Source organism: Acinonyx jubatus, chromosome A3 (assembly GCF_027475565.1).
Source record: "Acinonyx jubatus isolate Ajub_Pintada_27869175 chromosome A3, VMU_Ajub_asm_v1.0, whole genome shotgun sequence".
In the NCBI taxonomy this organism is placed as follows: Eukaryota; Metazoa; Chordata; class Mammalia; order Carnivora; family Felidae; genus Acinonyx; species Acinonyx jubatus.
In genome coordinates this window covers 26,056,764-26,076,754 of record NC_069388.1, presented here as the reverse complement: position 1 = coordinate 26,076,754, position 19,991 = coordinate 26,056,764, and the positions used below count along the sequence as shown (strand labels likewise).

The window sequence follows — 19,991 nt, the reverse complement described above, 5'->3', positions numbered from 1 at the left end:
CAGTGTTTCTGGCAGGTTGAAATAGCTCGGCATGCTGGACGAGGGGAGGGACCTGCTACCTGGGGTGATTCTCTGGCTATTTCTTGACTGCTGGTATTTTGTTCTCTCCATCGCTGTTTTAGATCTACCTGCACAATCACCTCTCGTTCATCCTTTACTACCACCGGGAGGACCTGGAAGAGGACCAGGAGCACACGTACCGCGTCGTCCGCTTCGAGGTGATTCCCCAGAGCATCAGGCTGGAGGGTGAGTGGGGAGGTGTGACCAGAGGGGCAGGGCTGGATGGGCCTGGGCTTCCACACCCAGGGTCTTCTCACACTCGTTTCTGAGACAGCTGATAGGCCACTGTGTTATATGGGCCCGGCCAAGGTAGGGTCACTGCATTCCCATCAGAAAAGGTGACGAGCAAGGGGAGAGCTGCCATCTGTTGTGTCCTGGCCTGGCACCTTCCCAGTTTACCACCTCCTGGCAACCCCTGGAGGTATGTGGTGATCATAGATGAGGAACCAGAGACTCAGAGAGATTGGTGACCTGGCCAAGAACACACAGCCACTGGGACTTGGCTAGGCCTCTCATAAGAACCAGCCGGCTTACCCTCAGTTGAAGAACAAAGGGGCAGGCAGAGCGGTCGGGCAGCTGGTTTCTGTGCTTCTCTTCCTCTGTGTGAGTGATTGGCGTAGACTAGAATTGGCCCAGGTCAACAGTTGTGCAGGAATCTGAGAGCCCAACCCTAGCCCTATAGGCCTGATAGGACCTGGTCCAGCTTCTGACCTGTCAGCCTTTGCTCACCATGGGACATACTTGGATTTAGCAGGCCTGGCCTTGGTCCAGGTGGTAGTGGGTTTCTGGCTTTTTTTTTTCTTTGTTTTTCTTTTTAAGCTATGGAACCTCGTTTTCAGTCATACCCAGAAATCTCATGTAAGACATAGATCCTGTGCTTTCAGAGCACTGTGCTGCCCCTCCTTCTGGTGAGTGTCGTGAGCACAGCTTTACGTTTGCCGTGGGATTTTTTGACATCATCTCTCCCCTCAACTGTTTCCTTGAGTTTAGAGACTCTGTCTCCTTTTCTCCCCATTTTGTTTCTAGCACAGTACTGGGCACGTAGTAGGTTCTTATTATGCGTTAAATTGGTGGACAGATAACAGGATGAACAGATGAGTAAATGAAGAACGAAGCATCTGATTGCAGTACTGAAGTGTTGGGTCTTTGGAGACAGTGAATGAGAAAACATGATAGCATGAATTGGTGGTATTTTTCCTGTTTGGTGAGGGTGACTGAGTGAATACGTGAATGTTTGAATTGAGTGAAGGAAGACATTAAATGAGGGTCTCAGACCCCCTCTTGCATACCCAGCACATGCCTCTCTGCATCCCCAATGGCCCTTAGGAAGGTCAGGGCTCTGGGATGCACAGTTTTACAACTGTCTTGCTTCTGCTCAGACCCTGGGTCCCAGCAGCAGGCCTCTGAGGCCCCCCTCCCAACCCCACAGAACAGTCCATGGGTAGTGTCACTGGCCTCCACAGGAACAGACTGAGTCTCTATCTCTCACAGACATCAAAGCAGACGAGAAGAGTTCTTGCACCCTGCCTGAGGGCACCAGCTCCTCGCCCCAGGAAATTGACCCCACCAAGGAGAATCAACTGTACTTCACCTACTCTGTACACTGGGAGGTGAGAAGGGGCTGGAGCTCATGACAGGGGAGGTGGGTTCTGGTCTGGGCAGGAATTGTCTAACAAGAGACCTGACTCCCAAGTGCTTCTTTTCCATCCTCCCCCTCTTCCCCCTCCCCCTGCCACCCTCCAGGAAAGTGACATCAAATGGGCCTCTCGCTGGGACACTTACCTGACCATGAGTGATGTGCAAATCCACTGGTTTTCTATCATTAACTCCGTCGTGGTGGTCTTCTTCCTATCAGGTGAGAGATCTGTGGGATGGAAGGTAGAGAGGACAAGAGGGTGAGGGAGGAAGGTCTGAGGCATCACATTACTTAAGGGGGACTTCTAGGGTGTTCCAGGGGGTCGAGTGTAGGTCAAAACAGACATCAGGGCTCTGTGCTAGGCATCAGGTGTGCAGAGGTGAAGAAGATTCAGTCTCTACCTTGGAGAGCTCCCTAGGGAGAGACAGATACATCTCTTTTCGTGCACACCTTCCTTGATTCATTCGACAAGATTTTGTTGTTGCCCATGCTGTGCAGGCACTGTGCCACAGGCCGGGGATGTGGCATTGAGCGGGTCCAGCCCAGTCTCTGCCCCCAAAGAGTCTGTTCTGGTGGTAGGAGAGACAAAAAAGCAAAAACATGGTTGAGACCTGAGGGTGATAAGTGCTGTGGAGCAGATACAGGGTGACCAGACGCCCAGCTGTGGAAGGCTGCGTTAGAGAAACCCTCTCTGAATGAGGAGCCACCATTCAGAGACCCGGGGAATGACTGGTCCAGCAAGGCCACGGCCCTGCAGTAGGACAGGCTTGGTGAGAGGCTGGCGAGCAGGGGGAGGGTAGTGGGCAGAGGTAGAGTAAAACTGGTCATTTCAGTATCATATGGGAAGTAAAGATAATGCCTGCTGCTCTGTATTTCACACTTACTGAAGGCCAGCTGCTGTGTTAATAAGCACTTTACAAACCTCTCATTCCTTCAGATTCCATGAGCTAAGCCTAAAATGTTAAGTTAGCTTGAGGTCCTACAACACGTTCTCTTAACCACTGTCGTGTGCTGCCCAGAGAGGCAAACGAGCTACTGTGGAGGTACAAGTGAAGGGACCTCCAAACCATTTGGTGTGTTGAAAGGCAAAGATGCCTAGAGTGAGTCTTGCAGCGGGGGTGGGAGTCAGGGCAGAGTGGGGCGTTGCAGGCAAAGGGAGCAAGGAATAGCCCCGGTAGAGGCGTGAGGTGAGAGTAGAGGAGGCTGTGAACGGATGACAAAAGGAGCAGACAAGCAGGGCAGAGTAAGAGGTGAGTCTGGGAGGAAGTGAGGCTACAGAAGTCAGTAAGACCAAGCCACAGAGCAGCTGGGTGCTGTTCTCCCTGGAGTAAAAAGCACTGTGCTTTGGCTGCCCACGCCTGTCCCCTGCCCTCTTTCCTGCCCCTACCAGGGGAGCAATCCTCCGTGTGCCCTTGTCTTGATAGCTGGGGTAGAGCTCTGCTCAGGAGAGGCAGCTGCATAGCCAGTTCCCACTGGAGGAAGTTCCCAGCCATCACTCAGCAAAACACCAAGCCTAGGAGGGCATGCAGCCCAGGAGACCGTATTGGCAGTACTCACAACTCTTCTCCCCACCCGTTTGTTTCAGGCATCCTGAGCATGATCATCATTCGGACCCTCCGGAAGGACATCGCCAACTATAACAAGGAGGATGACATTGTACGTTGTCTTGGCTGGGGAGGGATGGACTTGGAGAGGGACGGCAGACTAGCAGTGGGGCTCTGGGCCTATCAGGCTGTGTGTGTGTGTGTGTGTGTGTGTGTGTGTGTGTGTGTGTGTGTGTGTGTGTGTGTGTGTGTGTGTGTGTTTCATAGAGTAGTTTGAAAGGGAAAATAAATGTTTAATCCCAAAATGATGGGGATAGGCTTTCTGATTTCCAAGCACAAAAGGATTGGGAGAAATCACAGAAAGAAAACTTAATGGATATGACATTAAAAATCTAAAAACTGGGGGCACCTGCCTGGTAGAGCATGCAACTCTTAATCTCAGGGCTGTAAATTCAAGCCTCGCATTTGCTGTGGAGCCTACTTAAAACAAAAAATCTAAAAACTGTTCTGCATGTCAGAATACATACACACACAAAACAGAAAAGTGGGAGACAGTATTTGCAACAAACTTGAAAAAAGATGATACAGTTAAAAGAATTAAAAAGCCCCAGAGTTTCTAATGTGAGAAGGAACAAAAAATGTATAGACTATACATGGCTAGTAAACTTGCGAATAACCATTTTTACCTCAGGGATAACCGCCCCCCCCCCGCCCCCCCCCCCGCAAATACAGAGTCCAACAATAATGAGAAGACAGTGGGGCACTTGGGTGGCTCAGGTGGTTAAGCATCCAACTTCGGCTTGGGTCATTATCTCACAGTTTGTGAGTTCAAGCCTCTCATCGGGCTCTGTGCTCACAGCTCAGAGCCTGGAGTCTGTTTCAAATTCTTTGTCTCCCTGTCTCTCTCTTCCCCTCCCCCTACTTGTGCTCGGTTGCTCTCTTTCAAGAATAAACATTAAAAAAAAAAAAAGTTTGGACCTTCAAATCAGCTCAAGTGTTTTTTAGTATAATACTTACCATTGGCACGGTTGACCTGAGCTAAACACCTTTGCACACCACCCAAGCAAGTATAAATTGGTAGTTTTCTGAAAAGTAACTAATCAGTCTATATACCATAAGGTATAAAATGATTTGCTTGCTTTGACCCAGTAATTCTTCTAGAATTTTCCTAAGGAAAACAAAAACACAAAGGCTTGGTCTAGAAATATTTATTATAGCTATATTTATAACTCAAATAAACTGGATGTAGCCTGATATTCCATAATAATGGATTGGTTATGTTATGGTACAATTACACAATGAAAAATTGTGCAGGCATTAAAATAGTAATGCAAGGAATATTTATTGGAAATGATGAAATGCTCATGATCAAACATCAACTGAAAATAACAAAGTACGCAGTAAATACAGTATGATTCCAATTCCATTGTTTAAAAATTATATATAAATATGCACATATACATATATAAAGGGCTAAAGGAAATGTATCAAAACAATGGCATTGTTTTATGTCTTTCTGGGTTTTTAAAAACTTTTGACTGTTTACTTATGAGTTTTATATCTTTTGTGTAGTCTTTCTGGATTTTTAAAAAATTTTCTACTTTTTGTCTATTTGAATATCATGCCATATGCCAAAAAAATATTTTTTCACTTTTTTATTACACAAGAACACATACTTTTTTTAAGTGTATTTTGTGAGTGAGTGAGACAGCATGCGCATGTGTGAGCTGAGGAGGGAGGGAGGGAGGGAGAGAGAGAGAGAATGAGAGAGAGAATGAGAATCCCAAGCAGGCTCTCTACATTATTAGCGCAGAGCCCGATGTGGGGCTCAACTCAATGAACTGTGAGATCATGACCTGAGCCGAAATCAAGAGTTGGATACTTAACCAACTGAGCCATTCAGGCGCCCCACACATACTACTTTTATAATCAGGTAAAAAAAAGCTGGCGGTGGGGGGGTGGGGCACCTGGGTGGCTCAGTCGGTTAAGCATCCGACTTCGGCTCCAGTTATGATCTCACGGTTCATGGGTTCAAGCCCCGCATCAGGCTCGGTGTTAACAGCTCGGAGCTTAAAGCCTGCTTCAGATTCTGTGTCTCCCTCTCTCTCCCTGAAACCCCCACCCCCACCCGCCGCTCACACTCTCTCTCTCAAAAATAAACATTAAAAAAAAGCTAAAAAAAAAATTGCTTCTAAATCTCACCACCCAAAACCCCTCAGAGTTAACATTTCATTTTGTTGATGTTTAAATTATTTTTTCATGCCCGAGGCATGTGGAATTTGGAGAGGAGGTTTGCCTTTTATGTAGCTGTCAGCCTCATATTTGTGCCCTCCTTTTCCATGTGACAGTTCTCTGGGAAGCGCTATTTCATTTGCTTACACCCCTGTCAGAGTGGAGGCTGGTTGATACCTGAGGGACCCTCAGCCCTAGTCAGGTGGCATGGGTCCTTGGGGATGGTCCCTGCAGGAGCTGCCTCCTCTGAAGCCCAGGAAGCAGCCTCATTCTCTTACCCTTTCCTGCAGGAAGACACCATGGAAGAGTCTGGGTGGAAGCTGGTTCATGGTGATGTCTTCAGGCCCCCCCAGTACCCCATGATCCTCAGCTCCCTCCTGGGCTCAGGCATTCAGCTCTTCTGTATGATCCTCATAGTCATCTGTGAGTGGGCCTGGTGGGGCTGGGTGTGGGGTCCTGTCACCAGAGGCACACAGGCCTGAGTCTGAGAGAGGAGTGGCTTCCCCCCTGGAGAAGGGGGGCATGTCAGCAACACAGGGCCAGACAGAGTCAGCCATCCCAGTGGGAAGGCTGGGTCCTCTCAGCACCAGGCTCTGGTGGTGTGATGCCCCTCAGAGTTTTCCAGCACTATTGATAGCCTACCACGCCCACTCCATCAGTGAAGCCGCACATCAGCTGTGACATCAGCCTCTCTCTACAGTCAGGCCTTAGTGACTAACATAAGTCAGCAATGGCATTGGGAACAAAATCAGGTCTTTTCTCAGAGAACAGCCCAAAAAACCCTAATATATGGTAATTCTAGATGGTTCTTAAGTCAGTCTGCCTAAATTTTTTTTTTTCCATTTTAACTATTTTTTGACGTATAACACTGTGTAAGTTTAAGGTAGACAACACAACAACTTGATGTACGTATAGATTGTGAAATGATCACGACAGTACATTTTGTTAACGTTCATCACCCCACGTAGGTACATAATTTTTTTTCTTTGATGAGAACTTTTAAGATCTAATCTCTCAGCAGCTGATCTGCCTAAATTTGTATCTCAGCCTCACGCCTTTAAGCTTTGTAACTTTGGATAAGTCACTTAACCTCTGCGAACGTGTTTTCTCATTGGAGAAATGGATAACCAGCCTCTACCTTGGAGGGCTGATAGGGCAGATTCAGTGAGCTGGCGTTCATAATGCTGTCTGTCAGCTCAGTGCCTGGCTGGTTGCAAGTGCTCTGTGGGCTGGAAGCCACAGTTAAGATGTGTCCAGCCAAGGCCCAGTGCCACTGTGCCCCTCTGCATCGCAGCTGAGACCGGTCTTCCCCTGCAGAGAGGAAGGGAGTATGCTGTCAAGAAGGCCAAGGGAGAAGGGAGCCTCATTTAGCCTCATCTGCCCTGGGCCCTGTGTGCTATCCTGGGATGGGGGCTGGGGCCTGGGACCATGGCCATTAGCCACCCTGACTCTCTCTCTTCCCCCACTCCCTCCACAGTCGTGGCCATGCTCGGGATGCTGTCGCCCTCCAGCCGGGGAGCTCTCATGACCACGGCCTGCTTCCTCTTCATGTTCATGGGGTAGGTGTGTCTGAGCAGGCTCTGGGGCTGGCATAGGCTGCCTGCCCTTCAGCCAGCAAATCCCATTGGTGTGGATCCCTCCCCTTTCCCTGCAGGGTGTTTGGTGGATTTTCTGCTGGCCGTCTGTACCGCACTCTAAAAGGCCATCGGTGGAAGAAAGGAGCCTTCTGTGTAAGTATCCTAACCTCCTGCCAGTGTTGGTGTGGAGCCAAGAAGCTTCTTCCTAGGCTCCTCAGCAGTGTTGTAGGCAGTCTGTGGTGGGGGTTAGGACCAGAGGCAGAGCAGCAGAGTGATAGAGTTGGGGCGGGGGGGTACTCACCTGAGGGTCAGGAACACTGGGCTGTCGCCACAGGCACCTTGAGACCTCCAAGGGCCTTTTGCTGCATGTGTAAGAAGAGAGGATTGAATTGAGGTGATTTTTAGCTTACACTGTCTGATGGCTCAAACAAGAGAAGAAATAGAAAATTCAGAATAACAGGATTTGGGCACCAAGCCTAGGTGTCAAAGTTTAAGGCCAGAAACTGACCACCAGGGCTGCTGAGAGAACATCCTGCGCCATGGAGCAAAGACAAGTACCCGCCAGGGGTAAAAGAGGCCTGGCCGTGGTGCTTCCAGCCTATCTTCTGGACTTTGTTGTCTCCATTTCCTCTTCGGGGAGAACAGGTCCTGCCCTTCTCTGTCCTCCTGGTGGTGAGGACAGTTCTTGGCAACAGAAAAGACCATAGAAACCCAGGAGGATGCCTGGGACTTGACCCTACCTCTCAGGGAGCCCTGAGCCCCCTCTCCCAGACAAGTGAGGCCCTCCAGGACCCAGGAACTCCCTGGTGCCAAACTCAGAGAAGCTTGTGGTCCCAGCTTTCTGAAACCCTTCTCTCTCTCTGTCTCTCCCTCTCCCTCCCTCTCTCTCCCTCCCTCCCTCCCTCCCTCCCTCCCTCCCTCCCTCCCTCCCTCCCTCTCTCTCTCTCTCTCTCTCTCTCTCTCTCTCTGTCAAAAGCCCCAGGGGAGCTCTAGCTGCGACACCCCTGGCACAAATTAAGCCCTCCCTGTAGAAGAGCTGTGAAGGGGACTGTTCTAGAAGGATCAAAGAAAGGTCCTAAATTCTTGATGCATTGAGTATTTTTCTCAGGCCACGGTGTGCCAAGAACTGAGGACCTATGGAGGCGTGGAACCCAGCCCCACCTCCCCTGGTGCGGCTCTTCCTCCCACAGCACCCCCAGGACCTCCCTCAGCCAGCCCCACACCAAACCCAGCCTCTCTACTCTGCACCTGGGCCTTGCGTCTGAGGGCACCATCATTCACCTGGACCCCCAGGCCAGACTATTGCGTCGCTTCCCAGCCTCCTGCTCCCTCCTGCCCACCTCCTCTCGGGCAACAAGTGTTGAGAGTTTTCCTGCCAGACAGTCTGTGAATTCCCTCCCAGCTCCAGCTCTGGCTCTAGAACTCTTGCCCAGGTTTAGGATACCTTTACCTCTCGCCCGGACCCTTGACTATCTTAGGCGCCCCTGGTGTCCCTGCAAGAGATGACCCTTCCCTGGGTCTCTGCCTCTGCCCACAGGTGAGCATGTGCTACGGCCCACAGCTGTGCAGATACTCATCTGCCCTTCTCCAGCCTGTCTTCCCCTGTGCCCGGCCACACCACCCCCTCTCTCCTCCCACCTCCTCCATAAGGTCTAGCTCCAGTGTCACCCTCTAGAAGCCTCCTCCTCCATTCTGACCTTTGTGTCCTCCTTGACACCCCAGAGGAGCCTGGGCAGAGCCTCATGCCTACAAATAGTGCCATGGAGCTAGTTCTCCATTTACGGGTCTGTCTGCCTCGCTGGAATCTTCTTCCTGTTCTCACCCCTGGTACCTAGCACAGTGCCCACTCTGTAAATTTTGGCCAGGAGGGCAGATGAATGCCCTGCTGCACAGTGGTATGAAGCAGGAACACGCAACAAGGGAGGAAATGGCATTTGAAGTGGGCCTTGAGGAAGGTTTCAGATGGGCGGAAGCAGCCAGCAGGGTGGTCTGGGGTTCTGGAATCTCCTAGTTCCCAGTCCTGGCTCTGTCCTTTCTCTTTCCCCATCTCCGGTGGCGGATGGTTGCACCTACCCCTCAGAGTTGTTGTGTGGATAGAGAAACTGAATGGAAGGTCCTTGGCACGGCATTAGCACTCAGGAGGCAGATACCCTGAGATGTTGATAACTCTGCATAACAGCACAAGGGCAGTGACCCGTTGTGGAGGGCGGGGAAGTGGGGCTATGGGCCTAAGATGAAATTGGCATTGGAGGTTGAGTGCCGGATTGCAGAGGGCCTCAGGCAGTGTGGTCAGTGCCCCTCCTGGGTGCTTGGGCGGCCACAGCAGTGAAGAAGGCTCCTGTAGGCCCAGGGCTTTGGTTCCGTTTGCCTGGGCCCCAGTCCAAGAGATCTGAGTGGATGGTCTACAACACAGTGGGTCAGGAGCTGGGACTCAGGTTATACTGCTTGTGTTTGAGCCTCTGATCCACCCTTAGCTGTGTGGAGTCAGGGTGTGTATTTAACATTGCTGGGCCTCAGTGCCCTCTTCTTTAAAAAGGGTAATGCTAATTATCCATCGAGGCAGGCATGTAGTGAGGAGTAGGTGAGAGGATGTGTTGTGAGGCCAGCACCCACCGCCCCTAAGATTCAAAGCTTATCCACCACTCTAGGCTGTTTGGGTGAGGCCCGGACATAGGTGTTTTATAAAAGTTTTATTCATTCATTCCTAGGGAGTTGCATCCATTGCAACTAGGGAGCTGCCATTCCTGTTCAGCAAATGTGTATTGAGCAGCTACTGTGTTCTAAGGATTGGGAGCAGCTCAGTGGGCAGGGGGAGCTCCTGAGGAGCTTCCAGTCTCGGGGATAGGCAGACATTGACCAGGTAACAATACATATTCACAGACTGGGATGAGGGCAGGGGAAGGGCAGTTGAGGGAATGTTTTCTGGAAGGAATGGTCCTTGAGCTGAGTCCTGAGGGACAAGGAGGGTTGAGGGCCTCTAGTCTGGGGACCCCACTGGAACGGGTGGCAGCTCCCTAATTGCAACCCCCAACTTGGTCTCCCTTGCTTCCAGACGGCAACGCTGTACCCTGGTGTGGTTTTTGGCATCTGCTTCGTTTTGAATTGCTTCATCTGGGGAAAGCACTCATCAGGAGCAGTAAGTAAGGGAGGGACGGCTATGCTCGGTCCCACTCCCACAGGTCACTTCCTGCTGTTCCCTTCCCTTTTCTGAGTCCCCAGCATTCTGTTCCAGTCCCAGGGGCTGTGGACGAGCTGGGGTTTCCCCAGCCCTGCCCGTCCGGCTGCCCATACTCCAGCCCTGGCTTTCTTGTGGGCTCTTGCAGACAGCTGGCCAGAGCTCACTTCTCTAAAGGGAGATTTCCACAGTCCAGGGGCCAGCTGGGGAATCTCCCATTGCCTCAGCCAAGGGAACGTTGCCTGCTGTGGGTTTATTAGGTCAGTATCCCAAACAAGGCTCTCCGCCTGTCACTGTCCCGCAACACCAGCCCCCGCACGTTGTCCTGCCCTCAGAGCAGGGACCCTGCCAGCCCCGGCCATTGGTAGTAACTTGTGTGGGACTCATGGAGTAGGATTGCAGACTCAGCTGGGGGTGGGTTTTGATCCTGTGGCAGGATTGCAGTGGAGGGAGAGGGCAGGCATTTGCCATCCTGGCCTCAGTGGCGAGAGCCACCTCCCCTCCACCTGCAGGTGCCCATTGATCAGAGGTCCTTGGGTGAGGCCGGGAGTCCGGGGTGCCAGTGGACTGGCTTCTCTGCAGCAGTTGGGGAAGCCGCCCTCAGGAAAGACAGAGTCATGTTCATCCTCTCACTTCCTCTTTTATACCTGTGTTCCTTCTCTCTTTCAACATTTTCCTCCCAGTTAGTTACCAACTGCTCATTATAAATACTCATTGTAGAAATTTTGGAAAGTACAGAGAAGTTGTAGTATATTTTTGCAGTCTTTTCAGCTATATTTAAAATAGAATGATATAACTTTAAAATTGCAATGTAACAGCAGGCATTTATATTGTGCTTACATTGGAATAAGTACTGTTCTCAACACTTTGTATATATTAATTCACTTCTTCCAGTTTGCATGACTCTTGTAACAACATAATACTGTGTAGAACAGGATAAAGAAGAAAATGAAAAATCACTTATAATCCCTACATCCCATCTGATGAAGTACTGTCAACTTTTCAGCATAGGCCTCTGTAGGCACATGTACATATAAATACTGGGCTGCTTCTATTAAAATGGAGTCCTATACATACAGTTTTATAACCTGCTTTTTTTGGCTTCATAGTGTATTACGGTGTTTCATTTTAACAAAATTGGGAACACACAATTTGTACACTTTTGTTTTTTCCCTTTTGTCTTCGGTTAACATACCATGTAATTCTTCATCCTGGCCTCTTCACCACCCCATTATGTTCTTGCTTCCTGCCTCCTCCCTGGATGACGAGCCCCTCTGGGATGCCGGGGCTCCTTCTTTAAGGTCCTCAAGCTGCCCTCCATGTTTCCTCAGGGCTGGATCAGCCCCAGGAGGTTCTGGCCAGGAGCCTTGTGGGGGATGTGTCTGCAGGATCTTCTCCGTTGTGGTGGCCTTCCTTCCGTGGGACCCATTAGGTCCCCCTCCTCCCTGCATAGCCCCTGGCCTGAGCTTCAGGGCCTTGTGGGGCCTCACGGTGCTGTGCCCGCAGGTACCCTTCCCCACCATGGTGGCCCTGCTGTGCATGTGGTTCGGGATCTCCCTGCCCCTTGTCTACCTGGGCTACTACTTCGGCTTCCGCAAGCAGCCATATGACAACCCTGTGCGCACCAACCAGATTCCCCGGCAGATCCCTGAACAGCGGTGGTACATGAACCGATTTGTTGGGTGAGTCTCTGGCAGGGGTGAGGCCAGGGAATTCTAGAGTGGGCAAGGCGGACACTGCCCTGAGCCATTTCCTTAGAACGTGGAACCGGGTACCCTCCCCTGGGATGTTGTTCCTGGTATTTTGCAGCTCCAACAGGCTCTCGTAGACTTCGTGAAAGCTTAACTCGACGCCACATTAAGGAGACCAAGTTGTAACCAGACTTGGTGTTGGCCTAAGAACCCCCAGGATAGGGAAGGGAGGGATGGAAAAGTGCAGATGAGACAGGGGAAGACCATCACTTAGATCTAGGCAAGTTATGCCACCTCTCTGTACCTCACTTTCCCCATCTATAAAATGAGAAGATTGATGCCCAGCTTGCCTCTCTCTCAGGAGGCTGTCATGGTCCAAAAAGTATGTCAGAGAATTAGAACCACCACATCTGTGTGAGCACCATCCCTCATGCTACCTGGGAGGAGCCTGGATGCCCAGTGGCCCGGCTCTCCTAGTAGTGTTAACCCTCCCCTTCTACCGTAGCATTCTCATGGCTGGGATCCTGCCCTTCGGCGCCATGTTCATCGAGCTCTTCTTCATTTTCAGTGTGAGTACTGCCTCTCCCCGGGGCTAGGTCAGCCCCAGGAGGTTGGTAGGGTGCTCCCCCGCCCCTCCACACACAACCTTCACCCCTACTAGCCTCGTCCCTGTCCCTCCACTTATGTGCTCTGCCTCTTACCACCTGAGAGATTTCAGACAGGCCCATTTATGCTCTCAGGGTGTCCACTCCTGCCCCTCAGATGGCTTGGAAGGATAAATGAGATAGGCCATCGTATATGGGGTCTGGTGTGTGGGAAGTGCTCAGTAAATAGAAGCTGTGTCAGTAATATGGCAGCCAGTCTCCACCATGACTAACATCATGGCATCTGATTTGATTTCCAGGTCCCTATACATCTTTTTACCTGTTATACTCTGAACTCTCAGGAAAGCGGGGGGAGTGATTCCTAATTCTCAGGATTGTTGTGAGGCTAGAATGTGACAATGTCTATAAAAGGCACAGGGCTTGGCATTCAAGCAGAACTTGTCAAGTAGTAGCTGTTGGGATGATGTGACTCCTGCCCAGGCTTGCCAAGATGAAAGTTGGCAGAAGGGCTCTTTAGAGCCATCTGCACCTGGCTGAGCCAGCTCGGCACTCTGCACCTAGAGTGCCTTGCACCAAATCTATACTGGGCCAGCATCCGCTGCCCTGGAGTGGTCCAGCCCCTCCCTGCTGATATACTGGCCCAGCATCTGCTGCTCTGGAATGGTCCAGCCCCTCCCTGCTGAGACCCCCTTGCCCACCTAGCCCTGCCTAGGAAAAGGGTCAGAGGATGGGTTGGCTGCCCCCCAGAGGGGGTACCTTACTCTTTTTGTGTGACCCTGGGCCAATCGCCAGCCTCTCTGAGCCTTGACTTCCTCATCCATGAATGGCCACGCTTTCATAGGCTTATATCTGGAGATGCACATAAAGCATGTAGCACCTTGTCTGGCACACAGTAGGCTGCCCGTAAGTGGTGGTGGCTGCTGTGTAATTTTGATTTGGGTGGGATTCATTATTTTCCACAAGTTGTCAAGTTCAGGCTGGGGCCCACCCATTGCAGGATCAGCCATGCCGCAGCTCCTCCCTGAGAACAGCCTGGCTCCCCCTGTGCTCCAGGGAGGAAGGGCCAGTCAGACCCACATGCGAGGCCTACAGGCCCCAATGGTATCATGATGGTGTCTCCATTCCTGTCCTGATGGCAGGTGGTGTGCCAGTTGGAACTGAGGGGTGGCTTTTCAAGAACAGGCAGTATGTGCCAAGGGAAGGGGTCGCTGGGTGGAGGCAGGCTAGCTGAAGGCCAGCTGTGATGTGTCCACAGGCAATCTGGGAGAATCAGTTCTATTACCTTTTTGGCTTCCTGTTCCTTGTCTTCATCATCCTGGTGGTGTCGTGTTCACAAATCAGCATCGTCATGGTGTACTTCCAGCTCTGTGCAGAGGTGAGGGGAATGGGGCCAAGAGTTGGGGGTGAGGAAAGCTGGGTCTGGACTGGATGGGTCATGAAGCTGTCTGGGTTTCCCATGTGGGCCCCCCTCCTCTGGCTATGAGGTCTTAGGCAAGTACATCACTTCACTTAGCTGAACCCCCATTTATTCAGCTGTAGACTGGATTTAAGAATCCCTACCTCACCTCACAGCATAGTCACATGGAGTAGTCACTGCGACTTGACAGAAGGACACTTAGATTTGTCAGTACAGAGTCCACTCCAGTAGTGGTTTCTCCAGTAGCTGAGGCAGATGGGACGACCTTCCCTCCCTCTGCAGACTAGCTCTTGGTGGAGCCCCTTGGGAAGGGCTCTGGGACAAACAGCCTGAGCTGAATCCCTGGCTCCTCCATTAGAAGCCCTGGTTGGGCAGTTGGTTAACCTCTCTGTGTCTTCTGTTCCTCATCATGTGACAAGATAGCAAGAGGGCCTGACTCAGCTACTACAAGGAGTAGATGAGCTGATTCATGTATAACACTTAGAATGGTGTCTGGCCTGCAGCGAGCATTTGCTCAAGAAATGTTAGTTGTTGTTATTACTGCTCTTTTGCTGTGGTCCTTGTTGATTTTTTTTTTTTAATTGAGGTATCACGTATGCAGAATAAAGTTCACCGATTTTAGTCTACAGTTCAGTGAATTTTTAGAAATGCATATGGTTGTGTAACCATGATCACAGTCAAGATAGAAAACATTCCCATTACCCCAAATATTACTGTTCTTATCTAGGGTCTTTAGCCCCTCAGGCAACCATGAAACTTGGGGAAGAGAGATTGTGCCTAGAGACAATAACTCTGCTCTGTTTCCTCCTCAGGATTACCGCTGGTGGTGGAGGAATTTCCTAGTCTCCGGGGGATCTGCGTTCTACGTCCTTGTCTATGCCATCTTTTATTTTGTTAACAAGGTACTGCCCTGTGTGAGGGAGCCCCCAGCCCTTTCAGGGCAGGTTGGTGGAGACGAGGGTGCTGGGGGAACACCCAAGTGTCTGAGTCTTTCCCACCAACAGTGGGAAGAACCAAAGTCATTGTGTTCTAGAACATGCTGCCTTTTAGGACAGAGAGAATCTGTGTTGTGTGTGTTTGGGAGACAAAAGCCTTCAGGATAAGTGGCACAATATTGCATGCGAAACCTGTGAGATACAGCCAAAGCAGAACTTAAAGGAAATCTCTCACCTTACAGCACTGTTCACAGGAAATTGGAGACACTGATAATGAGGTACTCAGCTCAAACTAAGAAAGAAAGAGCAAGAACGTGAAAGAACAAAGAATGTAGATGAGAAGAGTTAATGAGGATAAAAGCAGAACATTCCGAAATAGGCTTTGGCGCCCAAATTTAGGAACTCGGGTTCACCCACTGGTGGCATAGAAGGACACAAGCAGATCCCCACTTGCCACAGTGGTTTTGGTAGGTCTGTGCATGACACATAAGCCAGATGGATGGGCCACTGAGAGGAGTTTGGGCTCACTGTGGTGGACCCCTCCCTTCCAAGTCTACCACCGAAGACGGTCTCACCCGCTGTGCCTCAGGTCTCCAAAATCCAAAAACAGGCAGAGTCCTCTCTGCTTGCAACCAGGGTGTCCTCCCAAACCAGAGTCACAGGTCAGTTGGTGGAGGCTTAGAACGCCCTTTGGCCGAATCGTCAGGTTGGAAAGAACTGTGTGGATCATCCTGTGGTACTCCACCCCCGCTTCCGGTTTGCCGACTGTGCCCCTCTTTTCCAGAGATCCCAGCAAGTAACCATGTAGTTCAGGGGTCAGCAAACTATAGTGCATGCGCCAGTGAGCCTGTTTCTGTAAATAAAGTTTTATTGGAACACAGCCATGCTCGTTCACTTACATATTGTCTATGGCTGCTTTCACACTATAGTGGCAGTGTTGAGTAGTTGTGACAGAGGCCACATGGCCTGCGAAACCTAAACTATGTATTATCTGGCTTTTGAAGAAAAAGCTTGCTGACCCCTGCTCTAGCACCTCCAGTGACAGAAGACATTCCCTCCTGGCATTCTCAGTCTCTTTGGTTAGCTCCTGTCATTATCAAAGTCTTCCTTGATTCACACTGGAATCCATCACCCTGTAACTTCCATCTTCAGGCCATCCTTTTATTCCTGGAATCATCCAGAAGAAATCTAATTTCCCTCCTCTATAGCCTGTATTCATCAGAACTTTTGAGCGGAAAGTGACCAAAACTCATTTCCAACTGGCTTAAGCAAAAAGAGAATGTATTGACTGATATAACTTGGGAAGTTTGAGAAGCTGGAGTTCTAGCTTCAGGCATGGTTAGATCCAGCATTTCAAATGGTGCTCCACATCCATTCCTCAGCTCTGTGTGTATTCTTGGCTTTAATCTGCATGCAGGATCTTGCCTCAAAGTGGAAAGATGCCAGTGGCAGCCCTAGAGCTAAAAGAACATCTTTCCTCTACCGTCAAGTTACCAGTCCCAGGGAAGATGCTCATTGGCCTGGGTTACATGCCATCCCTCACTGCTCCTCAGGTCCCATGGGATGGCGTCCTCTGATCGACCTGCTTAGGTTCTGTGTTAAAACTGACAGCCCCAGCAGGGCCACAGAGTAAAGGAGTGGGTACCCCAAAACACTGGGAAGATGGAAGATGGGAGACAGTGTTGGGCAAATGAAACCTAGCTACAGGGCCTCCTAGACTGCCCCCGGGGTCATATCATGATCTCCTTTTCTTCTTCCCTGTGCCCCAGTCTTTCTTCTCTGCTCTAAAAACCTCCACCCCAGCCCCAGATCCTGTCTGTAAAATGACAGCCTTGGCCGGCCTGAATTCTAGGGGCCTTTCCAGCTTTGCCTGTTTGCCTTGTACCTTTCCTGGTTTTGCCACTGGGTTTACCTACCACTGTCCTGTCCCCTACCTCCCTCACCCCATCTCCAGACACAAGAAAGTATGAACCTGGGGAGGGTTAAGCCTGAAAACATGGCCTTCACCCCCCAGTTAGAGGATATATTGATTTCTTCCGAGCTCCTGGCATTTTGTGACCATGTGTCTGCCCATGAGCCCCAGCACAGGCACCACTCAGGCCCTGGTGTGCCGAGTAGGTCTTGATACCAAGGTTCCACATTAGCTCTGCCCAGCCCAGCAAACACCACCACAAACAGGTCTGTAGCATCCCTGCCAGGCCCCTAAACTCTGCAGGAGAGTCCAGCGTGCTCCAAGATGAATTCCCTGTGAGATGTTAACAAAAGTGACAGAAGCATTCTTAGGAGGAGAGGATTGTAGGCTGGCTTAATGGTGGCTCCTGCTCTTTAATCCTGTCTCCCACCACCTCCCGGCTGCTGCTCCAGCCATCCAGGATTGTTGCCATGCTGTTCTGGGGACTGTGGAGGGTGAAGAAGTGACACAGCTGTGGCCATTCCTAAGGCATGCTGGCCCTGGCTCCTCTCTCTCCCCCAATGAGCTCTCAGGCCCTTCTCCAGGAAGATTCCTACCCCTACCCGCCCGCCCCCCTCTCCCCCCCCCCCCCCCCCCCCGCACAAGAAATGGCCTAGGATAGTGGAATTGGGCCTTGGACACCCCTAGCCCTCCAGCCCAAGGCTTAAATTCTACCTCCTTCTGCTTCCTAGCTGTGGAACCATGGGTGGTGTTGGACCCCTCTGTCCCCCATCTGTGGCTGGTTAAAAACCTGCCATGGTGGTCATGAGCACTCAAGGCGGTACCCGGGCCCTGCTGCCGATGAAGGCTCGCCATGGCTGTGAGCTCCGCCTGCCCGTCCCTGCCAACTCGGAGCAAGCCCCTTCCCCTACCAGGCCTCCGCTTCACCACAAGATCAGTGAGAAGGCCGGGGGTGGGGGGGAGCGGTGTCCAGGTTGGCCATGGCAGGCTGACACTAAGTGTCCACCCCTCTCTTCTCTCTCCACTCGCCCAGCTGGACATCGTCGAGTTCATCCCCTCTCTCCTGTACTTTGGCTACACGGCCCTCATGGTCCTGTCCTTCTGGCTTCTCACGGGCACCATTGGCTTCTATGCAGCCTACATGTTTGTCCGCAAGATCTACGCTGCTGTGAAGATAGACTGATGGGGGTGGACCATGGCCAGGCCCACTCTGTCCACGGACAGGAAGCCACTCTGCGTGGGGAACTGCAGGCACGCAAATAAAATAACTCCTGCTCGTTTGGAATGTAACTCCTGGCACAGTGTTCCTGGATCCCGGGGCTGCGTGGGGGGCGGGAGGGCCTGTAGATAAATCTTGGACTTTTCTTCATCAATTTATTCCAGTTCTGTGGGGGATGAGGTTTTTGTGGGTTGTTTTTTCTTCAGTGCTACGAAAGTTCCCTCCAGCAGGAACTCTCAGACCTGTTTATTCAGGTTTATTTTTGGTTGGGGGTTTTTTCCTTAGTTTTTTTAACGTAAGGATCCAGGATGGATAAATCACCAAGACACTGGGTTTGGCACTGTCTCCACCTCAGTTCCTCAGGCTGTTGGCCACCCTACAACTAACTGGAAGAGGAAACGCCTGGCCTTCTGGGGCTTCGGTGAGGTTTCCGAGCCTCTCACGGCCCGTCCTCACCTCTGATGCCGCGACAAAGCCCAGCTCTAGCCCGGACGTGCATCCTCAGTGCCGACCAGCCTCTACCAGCCCTCTCCCTCACTCTTCTCTCCCCCCAGCCTCCTCCCAGGGCTGCCCAAAGCAGGGCTTCCAGCCAGGCCTCCAGGGTGACCAAGTCTTATTGCTACAAGAAAAACCCCGGGAAGTACTTGGGGCCAAGTGCCCCAGGACAGCAGGACTCACCCCTGCTCAGAGCAGCGGGAGTTTGCTGGACCAGAGAAGAGACTTGCAGTGAACTGTGTGTGCCAAGAAACCCTGGATCCAGGGCCAAGTATTTACAGAGTCAAGCCAAGCATCCACGTGTCTGTCTGGGACAAGGGTCCTCACCCCTCAGGATTGCTCCCCAGTTCTTTCCCCGGGGGGTTGCTGCTCTTTGCGAAGTGTGCTGGTGGCGGGCCCTCTCCACTCTCCCTACCAGCACAGAACGAGGCCGGGAGACCTCAGATGCCCTCCTTTAGGTGGCATTCTATCCCTGACATTCCCCAGCCTCAGTGCTCATGCTCAGCTCTTTCAGCCAGACCCATCCCCTCCACCTCCACCTCCACCTCCACCTCTCGTCTGTCTGATTCTTGCCTCCTTGGGTGACACCTGCTTGTGGGAAGGAAGACGGAAGGTCAGTTCTGTCACTCTTTCCCCGATTCCCAGGAATAGGCAAAGAGCCAAGTTAGAAAGAGGGAGCTAGCTTTGCGAGCCTGGCTCCTCTGTCAGCACCCAACCCCCTGTGCACCCTGTGCATGTCCCAAACCAAACATTTGTTCTTAAGTTGCAAGAGGCCAGACCCACCCTGGGGTTAGCGTTTAAGTAACAGCCGCTCACCCTTGCATCAGCCCCTTTGGGACTCCCACCACAAGACAAAGCTCAGGATGCTGGCTAAGCTCGGAACACACCCCACCCCCATGACACCCTGCACCCCGACTCCAGGTTCTCCCAGCAGCCCCTACCAGCTCCACCAGTCAAACCAGTGGACTTCTCAACCTTGCTCACAGTGACTCCGTAGCGCCAAACGGTGTCCACCAAGAATCAGGTTGGAGAGGAGGGAACCCAAGCAGTAGAGAATGATAATGGAGGCTTTTGTTCATTCAAATCTCGGATTTTTTCCCTAAGAGATTCTCTTTTTTGGGGGTGGGGGGAATTAGGAAATGGACTCCTCATAAAAGGTTCAAACATCATCAATTTTTCTGACTTTTTTAATCATCATCATTATTATTTTTAATTAAAAGATGCCTGTATGCCTTTTTTTGGTCCGATTGTAAATAAATATGCCATTGACCTGTTGTCCTGTCTCTTGAATCTCTTCAAGGGGTTAGGAGCCTGAAGTGAGACATCGTCCCTACATGGGTTGAGCTGAGTGGTTTCCCTCAAAGCTCAGTCTCATGTCAGGCTTTCGGGAGCTCAGGCCCCTGTTCCCCTGTGTGGTACAAGCCCATAGCGTTTCCCATTGGCTCGGTCCCTCCATCCTTAATCGCAGGCATCTGCCCTGGTCCCACAGGTAG

The 19,991-nt window shown here is 51.3% G+C and overlaps 1 protein-coding gene across 2 annotated transcripts in view; it reads left to right on the top strand.

Moving 5' to 3' along the window:
- The window catches only part of TM9SF4 (transmembrane 9 superfamily member 4), a 52,888-nt gene extending 33,115 nt beyond the window's left edge, over nt 1-19,773 (top strand). For both annotated transcript variants that reach the window (XM_027069823.2, XM_027069825.2), the window contains exons 6-18: nt 123-246; nt 1,552-1,670; nt 1,804-1,915; nt 3,282-3,352; nt 5,763-5,895; nt 6,950-7,031; nt 7,127-7,202; nt 10,102-10,185; nt 11,731-11,906; nt 12,421-12,484; nt 13,776-13,895; nt 14,750-14,839; nt 17,818-19,773. In XM_027069823.2, the coding sequence (XP_026925624.1) occupies nt 123-246; nt 1,552-1,670; nt 1,804-1,915; nt 3,282-3,352; nt 5,763-5,895; nt 6,950-7,031; nt 7,127-7,202; nt 10,102-10,185; nt 11,731-11,906; nt 12,421-12,484; nt 13,776-13,895; nt 14,750-14,839; nt 17,818-17,967 (1,401 nt within the window). In that variant the 3' untranslated portion in view covers nt 17,968-19,773. The remainder of the gene's footprint in view (nt 1-122; nt 247-1,551; nt 1,671-1,803; nt 1,916-3,281; nt 3,353-5,762; nt 5,896-6,949; nt 7,032-7,126; nt 7,203-10,101; nt 10,186-11,730; nt 11,907-12,420; nt 12,485-13,775; nt 13,896-14,749; nt 14,840-17,817) is intronic.
- Nucleotides 19,774-19,991: the final 218 nt, after the last annotated feature.